The following is an 11,713-nucleotide window of genomic DNA, read 5'->3' on the forward strand; positions in this document are numbered from 1 at the left end:
GAGTCATTTTTTGTAATATATATTATTTCCCACCTTTCTACTTCTATGTAAGATACAATCTTTTTGTTTAATAAATGTAATTAATATAATTATATTTTAAAAGACAATTACATTTGAAAAAGACACTACTTACTTTAATACCAGAATAGAAAAGAATGCCCCGATACAAGTTGGCAATATATAAATAAACCATTTACATATAATTAATTTTTTTGCCTCTTTAAATCTTAAACAATAAATTGTATTGGCTCATACAACACATTTTCTTCTAAAAGTACATAAAAATAGGAATTATATAAGATACATTGTTCTATCTATCTATCTATCTATCTATCTATCTATCTATCTATCTATCTATCTATCTATCTATCTACCTGTCTGTCTATCTAACATCTATCTGTCTATCTGTCCATCTACCATCTATCTGTCTATCTGTCTTTCTATCTTACCATCTATCTGCTACAAAGAAAAGAGTATCACTTAAATGTGAAAAACAGGTGCAGTTCAAATAGGACTTGAAAATTTTGGATCAATAAAGATAGTAGATCACTATAAGTATTTATGTTTTCATTTTAGATGCTTTAAAAATATATTACTTCTACATTTCACTATGCACCTTAAAATTTCAGTAGTTGTAGCCTTTGTGCGTTATCTTTCATTTGTAAAATAAGAACAACTTAGAGATGACTACGTAGTTGAAATTTTACAACGCTTTACATTTTTCTTTTGCTTTTGGCTGATAAATGTGCATTTATTTGTCCTAAAAAATGATCAGTCAGTGGCCAGATCTTCCTAGCACCATCTAATGCTTATGGGCACATGGACCTGGGTGTCAAACTTGAGCTATTGAATGGAGAATTTGATAGAATCTTATTAATATTTTGTTCTTGTGCATTTGTATTTGCTGTGTCTTCTCTTTACATTTAAATTACAAAGTGTTTTCAATCAATTTTGGCTATGAGAATACATGAGGGATAACCCTCTGATCTATGTTTTGATCCGTACTAAAGCATTTTTGTTGTGCACTTAGCTTTAGTATTTATTGACATTTCTTGTGATAATGAAATATTTCTTTGATTTTATGAGGCTCCTTTTACTTACTGCAATTCATGTAGGTTTAAAACACCGAAGAAAAGAAAAACTGATATCCAGATTCTTCCTACACACATGTACTTTATAATATACTAATAAACATAGTTACTTTATATTTTTCCAAACAGTTGTGTGCACAATAAATACTTTTTTATATACATTTACTCTCATTCAATGTCATTAAGATTAAATTAAGAACAAAAAAATGAGGGGGGTAGAGTAATTTTTAGACCGGTCGATCCGTTTTTAATGAGCCTAACAAGATTTTAAAACATGATCAGTTCAGCAGGCGACTGTAAATATTACTATTTTAGTATACAATTCTGTAGGGTTGTTTTTTCATGTTTTTTAGAGTAAAGCTATATGAAATGTAGCCATTTGTGGCACACATACATTCTTTTAATGCTGACGTATATATTTCAGAAAATCACATATAGATCTGTTTATTTCTTGCTTTCTCTTCATGAAGATATCACTGCAATTCAAAAAGCTGACTCAACAGACTGTCTAAACTAATTCAGTGTATGACTGATGATATCCATAAAATGGCAAACTAGGATACAGTTATGAAGAGTTGGTGTATGTTTTTGCTTAATGTAAACAGACAAACTAACATAGCCCTCAGAGAGTTCCCTGTAGCCCATCTACTTTATCTGGTGATATGATAAATAAATATACGGGGCAGACTTTTTATATCCTACAAAACAACCATGCAGAATCTATAGAATATGTACTTTACATTTAACATTTTACATGCGGTTGGACATAATGCAAACTTACACTACTACACTCTTAATGAGAACATGAAATGAATAATTCTTATAGGAAAACATGCATGTTTCTTGAAGTTTATGTTGTCCAATTTTTCGAGTGTTCTTACAAAAGTTGCTGATAATTTGCCATTTTTGTAGATAAGCTTAACTGTAGACAGGTGTCTAGACAGATGACTTGCCAGATGTATTTTTTTTTTAACTCAGCCCATGTACATTTAACATATGTTCACAATCATACTAAAAAAAAATGCCTTTTATTGCATCACATGGTCTTGCTTGTAGGAATAATTTCAATATTATGTATTACTCTAGTTTCTTAACATTAACTTAATATGTATTATTTTAAAACATGAATGTGGAGAAAAACTCTAGTTAGTACAGATTCATACTAATATATTATAATAATATTTAATAATATTATATAATTTTAATGAAGCATACAAAGTTGTCTTTTATAAAAAGTAAAAACTCTACCATAGCTAAGTTACAGTTTTGCAGAAATTTAAGTTCACTAGAATGCGAATCCACCTCTGCATAAGCACACACACACACACACACTCACACACACCCCGTGTCTTTATGTTTAATATAAAATACATGGTTGTTTTACAGGCAAACACTCTAATATTTCCTAGCACAGGGAACTGGTAGTATTATATAAATAATTGATAAATATAGAAATACTGTACTGTATGCATGAAAGCTGTCAGTACTCTGACTACAGAATACTCTTATTGCCCAAGGCAAATTTTAACAATAAATTCAAATATAATGTTCCATTTTACAAAGAATAATATTTTATAGACTTAAGCTTTACGTCAAAATATTTCCTTCATCTTCCTACACTTAAATTTGTGTTATTTGGCCATTTTGTAAGGACACTTTACTCTTGGGCAACACTAGCCATTTTCTTCCCATACAATTTTTCTCAGCTGTTGCAGAAGTACAGTAATATGACTACTCTATATATGTAGAATTATCAATTGTATAGTAATGTGAATAATCTATATTGTATGTAGCATGTTATAAGCAGAAAATGTGAATGAACACTTTTACACATCAGTGTTCTTTATAATTCACAGATGAACAATAAAGAGATAATTACCCAAATTTAAAGTGCAACAATACTATAGGAGCATTTAAACATTCTAGCTCAATTATGTCATGAGACTTGGGACATTAATTTATGTTACGTAATGAAGCATATTACAAATTAAATTACATATTGGTAAGTCTGGTATTAAAGGCTCTTACTCATCCTAAAGTAGTCACAAAAAAGTTACCAGTTTGTCTTAGAAGCTATAGGAAACCTAAACCTGAAAATTACATTTGCATCTAGCAGTGTTCTCCTTGTCAGTTAACAATCAAATGTATTGTTATTTGCTATGTGTTATATTTCTTTGTCTGTATATTTCAACATATGAATTACAAAGTTTAAAAAACAGTCCATATTTTATAATATAGCTAACATACAAAATACAAAATCAATTGATGTTCTTTGGTAGGACAAAAACATCATCAAAATAATACAAGAAAGAATGAGGTAAATCGTGCATGGTTTATTTTTAATTCTGTAGCATACACAGAGACACAAAAATTCATTTGGTACACACATAGAAAATTAAATACTCCATTTAAAAAAATGAAACAAGTGGAAAATTTCTGATACGCCAAGCAATGTGTGCCTTGCCAAAAAAGTGCAACATTAGACATTTTTAAAATAATTTACTTTACCAATCCGATGAGAAATTGAATACATATAAGTTAAAATTTGAAACTTTAAAAATAAAACTCTCGCCCGTGTAATCAGTCATTTGCATTAAATTAAAATAACGCTCAAAACTGTTGAGATTGTGCTAAAATGCTGGAGAAGATGTGTACTTTCACATACACTGTCATATCCATTTCAATGGGGGAAAAAAACCTAAGGGTAAATGTGAACAAACTCATTTGATTGTCAAAGCATCTTTGTAGTTAGATAGCAGGGTCATGACTATTTGAACTCAGTTGCTTCCTACAGAGTTTATGGATCTGAACATGTGCTTTCTAGCAGATGATGAGGTAGAAAAGAAGAGTTATTGCAAATGCAATGGGATTTTATTTTGGAGAGGAAGGTAAAGCAAACCATGCAATGGATTAGACTGCCTTTTTCATCAATGGGTGTCAAGTTTATTAAATTAAATTATATTATATTCAAGGTGTGTATGTGCTATACAGCAAATTAAATTATGAATAACTTAAAACTTTACCATTGGTGCAATTTCATCACAGATTAATATTTACAATAATAAATATAAAAGAGTAGTTCAAACTGAGAGAAGCAGATTGATAATTCAAGTTTTGAAAGCGTTGTTTGTCATTCCTTTAAGATTTTTGTGTTTTGATTTACATTATTATTTTTTTGCAGTTTGACAAAGTCGCATTAAATGTTTTTCAAAGATGTCAAACCAAAGATACAATCCCAAGTTTTCCACTCACCATTACAACTTTACAGGTGGTTATTTTTACTGTATGTCCAAATTCTTTTAAATTCATTTGTTTGCCCAGGTATGAAGACAATTGCAGGTTGGAGTGTATATACATTTCCTTTGACTGGAACCAGTTAATGTGTCAGTTCAAAATAGTGCTTTGATTTTTCAGTATGTTGCAGAAAATTTCATTCTTTTCTGTTTTTGCCTTTGGTTACAAAACCAGACGCGAACTACATTCTTTTTTAAGTCTAGTTTTTCAGCTATTGCTGCTATCTTCTCTGAAGAAGGTCTTGGCTGGACAGCAAAATAAGCTTCTAATGATCGTTTTTCTGGGGCAGCAATGGAAGTACGTTTGCGTTTTTTGTCTCCCCCAGTAAAGATTTCAGGTTTCGTCATTTTCTCCCTCTGTGCTCTTTCGGCCTCCTCTAGCCAAGCTTCCAAAATGGGCTTTAAGGCCACCATATTGTTATGCGATAATGTAAGGGACTCAAACCTGCAAATGGTGCTTTGGCTGAGACAACCAACACCTGGGATCTTCAGGTTGGCCAAGGCAGATCCAACGTCAGCCTGTGTCACACCAAGTTTTATTCTCCTTTGTTTGAATCTTTCAGCAAAAGATTCAAGTTCTCTTGGGTCTGTTTCACTCTCAGAGCAGGATATTGCTGTGTGAGTTACCAGTGTATGGTTATGAGATATGTTCATAGATTGCGTGTGGTGGGCCATGTGGTTAATGGCAGACATATGGGTGTGTTGATGGGAGGGTGTCGTTCCAATATCTGGTCCCGGGACACCTCCTAAAGCAAGGGCAGGATTTAGGTGATCTAGAAGGTCCCCATCTAAACCCTGTGAGGGCTGGTGGTGATGATGAGGATGATGATGATGATGATGTGAATGGTGGGTTGTTAAGACGGAAGGGTGATGCAAATGCATTGAGGAAGAGGTTGGAGTGCAGGACACACTGCTCATGGTGTGGTACGTGGCATCTGGTTTAAACGGATGTGTTTTCTGTGAGACAATATCCACGGCTGCCAAAGCTTCAGCTCCTCTAAGTAAAGTTTCATCAAAACCAGAAAAGAGATTGCCTTGAAGCTGAAAGCAAAACAGAAGAGGTGTAAACATTTTAATACATCCTTTTTGCTCAGTGTTTAACAAACCTAATGCACACATGTGTCATGCTAGCTGCTGCAGATTCTGTGCATCACTAATCTATCATCAACTACCCTTTTGCAGCCATACAAGCATTTAAAACAGCACACACTTGTTACAAGAATGCCAGATTGTAATTAGAACCTCAAAAAAACAAAACAAATCAGCTTTTACTAAAAACTAATTTAATGTTTTTTTTTTTAAATCAAGCTGTCAGAAATTGAACCTGCAAAGAATCTAATACATTTGCATAACAAGCTGTTACAATGGCAACTTTTCATTTGACAAAACTCTGCATTGATCTGACTTTTCTAATTTGAAGTATTTCTAAGTTTACAAGCCTAAATTATCTGAATAAACTGACACATACCTGTGGTGTTTGAAGGCAAGCTCTGCGGATGGCTTCCGTGCTAGTATGTATGGAAGCATATTTAGGTTCATGTAAGATCGGATGCATGCTGAACGGCTGCTTGCTGTTCATGGACATCATTGTGAAAACGGTCCTGGGGAAAGCCTTGTAGCTAGTGCATGAGCAGATTGGAATTTGGTTTAGCTGCGCTCTTTTCGGTGTGTTGTTATTGTCTGAGTTCTTATCACAGTATCAGTGGCAGTGACCCCTCCTCCTGATTTTATGATTGGAGCAGCTTGAGAGCAAAGAACTCCTCCCTAATGAAAGATGAGCTGGAGGCAGTGAGATCACTCCAAGCATCATCAACCACTCCTTTAGCCTTCCCTTGAGCCCTAATGAACAGCAGGCAGTCAGGTGGCTAAGGATGTATCCTGATACCATTGTGTGCATGAACTGTTACATTGCACAGCATGCAGCTCACAGTAAGAGGATCTTCTTAGCCTCTGCTTGTGAGACAATGAAAGAGAAGGCATCCAAGAGAGGAAATTACTAGCTACAAGAATTACAGCTGGCAAAGCGTGACTACAAGACTCTATTCACCGATACAAAGTAGCATATTTGCAAATTCAGATCTAGCTTTTATTTTATTGCAGTGTGCAAGTTTAAATATGTATATATATATATATCTATATAGATATATATCTATTCTAGGAAAAAAAAAAATATGCTTCTCAATAGAGCCCATCTCCTTATCTTGTAAAATAAATTTCATTCACCTAAGTCTGCTGTCTGGGTCCCTCACTGTCAGCGTTTCCGGGTATAGGATAGAGTGATGCGACATGAGTAAAATGTAAGCAATAAGAGTGATTTATGAAAGAAGTGGAATATGTTTATACTTTATTGAAGTGAATATTCACACAATTTATTGTAAGGACATTCGCAACTCTCAGTAACTCAGCCTCATTGTATATGCCAAATCCAAATAGTTTACATATATAGAATGTATTAGGTACTTGATGGGTGTTATCACCATCTAAGATTCCCAATGAACCATTTTATGAACCATTTCTATACATCTTTACATACTTGTAGCAAACTTTTGCATAGAAGCAGGGATTTTTGGTTTGCATATAGTGCATGATGCTTCCTGATTCGATCACAATCTTGTTCTTTCATCTCTATTTCTCATAGATTTTTGCAATCATATATGCACTATGTTTTATCAAAGGTATTGCTAGATTTATATGAAAAGAAAACACTGTGGTCAAGCTCTGTATCTATCTAATCTTAGGTACATATCACAGATTTTCTACCCTGACTACAGTGTTAGTACACATTGGCAGCACTGGTTTACTGAGATCACTTCATGTAACGAATGTGTTAAATTGTGCCAATGTTAACTGACAGATGTGGTCAGGGTAGATGTTAATGACATTGACATCCATGGCATTAAGACATCAGTAGTTTCTACACATGATTCAAAACCAGCCTGTGATTAGGATTAGGATAAGGTAAGAACAGCCACAAAAATAGAGATCCACTGTGTCTTGGGCAGTTAGGAAGTGTTTAAAAGTCCTTTCCACTATCTGATTTCCCTTTGAATTCCCTCTTATCTCTTCGCTGTTCCATTCAGTTCAATCCTTTCTTTAGAAGTTCTAAATATCTTGAAATCACACAGGTGAGTCATTTTCGTATTTTCGCCCAATCATGTGTGAGGGATATTAAATTGTATGTATAGCCAAACCTTTATTTAAGTTTTGGAAAGTGTAAGGGAAGCATTAGAACCCCTACAAACACTTTTTACTGATGTGTTTGTCCGGCTAGGTTAAAGGAGAACTATGAGGTGAGTGAAAATCCTCATCCTCATAGTTTGAGCCGACCTGTGACAATAAAACTGTTGCGTGCGGGCTCAATAGAACGGGAAGTGAGTGAGCGCATACCATCGCTGGCTCACTTCTCGATCATCTCCCTGCAGAGAGCGATGACTGTCAGTCACGGCTCCGCGCAGGGATTCTCCCCCACCCCTCCAGTCAGGACGGACAAGGAAGGGGGCAGGTACAGCTGTCTCTGCCTCTAGATAGGCAGAGCCAGCTGTCATTCACACAGCTGGGTGGATCTCGATAGAATTGTCACTATAGCTTGCGATATACTGAGCTTTGGGTCACGGGAGGACGCTAGTATATGTCCTCTCGTAACCCTTAAGAGAACTATGGGGAAAAACACTTACACCATAGTTCTCTTTTAACCTCTCCATCTGTCAGGGTGACCGTTGTCAGAAAGGCGGTGAGCAATGATAAATCCGATAATTTACAGCTGTCACCAGAATAAGAGCAAAGGTACATCTTCCAATTAGGACATCTTTATTGGTGACAAAGACGAATTCCCTTCACTTTGAAGAGAGTTCCCCTTACTTCCTCTTGCATCTCCAGAACAGGAAGTGAAGTGAAATCTCTCCAACAGGACACTGGCAGCAAAAAATAAAGCCCGACAGGGGTTTTAACCTTTCCCTACTATATGCATAACTATATATACAAACTATGCAGTATATACAAAGGTGTAGTATACAGCCACCTGAAGAAATCAATTGTCACTTGCTGCTGTAGGCAGGTATACACTGATACTTGCATAAGCATGCGTATGGACACAGACAGTCTGTATCCGGGGCATACATCTTTACGCACATGTGTTTTTGTGCAAGTACCAGCATATACCTGCCTACTGCCACATACAGCCATTGATTTCTACACATGGCTGTTTGCAGTACTGGTGGCTTCTGGGCGAAGAAAAATGCCTGAATTTTTATGTTGTACAGCCCAAGGTACCATGTGCATGAGTAAATAGGTTCCACTGATTTTGTGGAATAGCAATTCTTTTTTCATCAGGACAAATTTGTCAAAAAGCAAAAAATAAACAAAACAAAGTCTGTTTGCTCATAGCAACACTGCACAATATTTCTGTGCTTTTGGAGACTTTAAGTGACCCCCTCCTGTAAGCTTAAGTCCTTATAATCCTTTTTATTCACAATGGCATGTAAGGAGGCTTCTAAGATACATACAGGTTATGGCCTATGACACATATGATAATAATGTAGTCACCCTACTTCCTTGATGACATCATCTGGGACTGGCTATAAAAAGAGATTACTTGCAGTGCAGGGATCCTGACCTTAGCGGATGAAATGCTGCTGGGAAAACAGCATATACACAGGAAAAGATTGCTGCTTAAAACTGATATAGTAGTTAGCAATAGGTAGACACTCTCCCCTTGTATAGCATGCAAACAATCTTATCTATGAACCACTGAAGACATGTGAGACGTTGCAAGAGATCAGATAGCCTGGAATATTTTGTGCAATGTTATATTTTTCTATGCCAAGAATACACACCAATGCTTCCCTGCTTATGACAAATAGTGGAGCATCTGATATTTCCGGTATCAGTTCCTGAAGAATTATTGTCTCCTGAATATGGCCAGGATTAGACTGAATGACAATCCAAAGGAATGCATACTCTTTATCCAAAATAGTAAAACACACACGGTGGTTTGTTTGAGAAATAAGTAACAATACTTTGAGATGTTCAATTACATTTTAGACAAAGTGTTCTATTCCTTTACATTGTCATAACATGTTTATCTGTGGGCTCCATATTGATATAGATATTACGATTCAATTAACTATTTTGTAATTTCCCTTACAGGTAACTGTCACTCTTTTTTATTTCAGGTTTAATCATTATTTTTTTTCCATTGACTGAGAAGGAGCTATCCACAGCCTTGCCCTTTGTTCACAGAGGTTTTTCTAGTGCATGAAATGAACAGCTCACACCGGTGAGCAAATAGGAGAGCTAATTGGCAGAAAAATTAAAATAATAAAGTCCTTGATGAGTTGAGGTTTTGTTAGAAAGTTCCTATTCATAGCAAGGCATTGTCTTCTATTGTGTTTATCTCCCTGGCACTGAGCATCACTCTGCTGTCCATACTGTGTAATCTGATTCTTGTGGCTGAGATAATTTAGCAACAGCAGGAGAGGGTGTCAAAAGGCGTGCTCCCGTAAAACCTCATGGAGAACATGCTGCCTGCAAACAAAAATACACATACTGTGCTGCTACCCATATAGCCGTCTATCATGGAGAAGTCTGTCACTTTTCTAATCTTCTGATATGATCAATAAAAATAAAAGGCAAACACATGAGGTTTTGGTTAAAAATATTAAAGTCACTATATATTATATATAACACTTTTATGCATTTGCAGTGGAGGATTAACTAATGTGCAGTCTAGGATAGGACAACCTTCAAAAATATGTGTCTAAACCTACCTTCTCCATTCGGACATATACACAGCACATCCCCAGCCCAGACAACAAGGGAGCTATGTATTTCTTGACTTGGACATGCTGGAGAGGAGTGGTCACTCCTCTATGGTGGGCCAACTTACCCATTTACTGATACATCTGAATTACACAGGTTCTATAACTGACACCACAAAATTTGATGGTTATACAACTTTATGAACAATAAATTAAATTTCCATTTGTTTTGTCCATATAGGTAATCCTCTGATATGATTAATAAAAATAAAAGGCAAAAGCACTATAATCAGGGTTTTGGTTAAAAAGTATTAAAGTCACTATACTGTGTACTATATATATATATAACACCTTTACATACTTTGCAGTGAGGATCAACTAATCTGCAGTTAGGATCGCACAACCTTAAAAAGCCCACCCTCTCCATGAAGACACAGTGCATCCCTCACCCAGACAAGGAAGCCATGTATTTCTTGACTTGTATAGCTGCCGAGGAGTGGCCACTCCATGGTGGACCAACGTATGCATTTACTGATACATCTGAATTACACTGGTTCTGTTACTGATGTGTTACAGATCAAATGCTCCAAAATGCATTTGTCATACAACTTTATGAGCAATCAATTCAATTTGGGTTTTTTTTTGTCCATAGAGGTTTGCCCCTTCTGTTCCAAGCTTGTCCACACCATCTGCAGACCAGATCCAGACAAGGTGTTTTTCTGCATAAAAAAACGCATTTACAGTATTTGCAATGGTAAAATTGAGGCTAGTTCACACCATTGTGTTCAGTTCCCTAGTTTAAGAAAAAAAGAACAGCATGCTGCAATTTTTCTAGCCTTGAATGCACACAAATGCATGTAAATGCATACAAACGCACCAGAACACACTGGAATGTGCTTAAAACCCAAGGAAAACCAATTGAGGCTAAAGAAAAATGCACCAGAGTGCATAGAAAATGTGCATGATAGCATTTGTAGAAACGTATCCAGATATGGTCTGGAGTTGGTGTGAACAAGCCCCTAATATGCTTCTCTTTTACAGTTTATACCATTATGCTATTGTGCAAGCGAGCTATCTATGTTCTTTGACACCCGATGGACTGCTAAAGTATGTTTTTGTACTTACACCTGCATGAGTTTAAGACATTGTTGTGAACTAATGAATGAGCTCATAGTTTACATAATGTATATCAATAATTATAAGAAATTGGTAATGAAAGAAATACACTATATTGCCAAAAGTATTGGGACACCCCTCCAAATCATTGGATTCAAGTGTTCCAATCACCTCCATGGCCACAGGTGTATAAAATCAAGCACCTAGGCATGCAGATGCTTCTACAAACATTTGCGAAAGAATGGGTCGCTCTCAGGAGCTCAGTGAATTCAAGCGTGGTACCGTGATAGGTTGCCACCTGTGCAATAAGTGCATCCGTGAAATTTCCTTGCTACTAAATATTCCACGGTCACCTGTTAGTGGTATTATAACAAAGTGGAAGCAACTGGGAAAAACAGCAACTCAGCCACAAAGTGGTAGGCCACGTCAAATGACAGAGCGGGGTCAGCGCATGCTG

General features: G+C 35.9%; 1 protein-coding gene across 1 annotated transcript; it reads right to left on the bottom strand.

Moving 5' to 3' along the window:
• Positions 1–3,457: 3,457 nt before the first annotated feature.
• Positions 3,458–6,063, bottom strand: LOC108797004 (brain-specific homeobox/POU domain protein 3). Its single transcript, XM_018568571.1, has 2 exons — positions 5,853–6,063; positions 3,458–5,425 (listed from the first exon to the last, which is right to left on the bottom strand). The coding sequence occupies exons 1-2, from the start codon at positions 5,970–5,972 to the stop codon at positions 4,502–4,504; spliced, it is 1,044 nt and encodes a 347-aa protein (XP_018424073.1). The 5' UTR covers positions 5,973–6,063; the 3' UTR covers positions 3,458–4,501.
• Positions 6,064–11,713: the final 5,650 nt, after the last annotated feature.

This window comes from Nanorana parkeri, unplaced genomic scaffold, assembly GCF_000935625.1.
Source record: "Nanorana parkeri isolate BGI_ZX_2015 unplaced genomic scaffold, ASM93562v1 scaffold1211, whole genome shotgun sequence".
NCBI classification, from domain to species: domain Eukaryota; kingdom Metazoa; phylum Chordata; class Amphibia; order Anura; family Dicroglossidae; genus Nanorana; species Nanorana parkeri.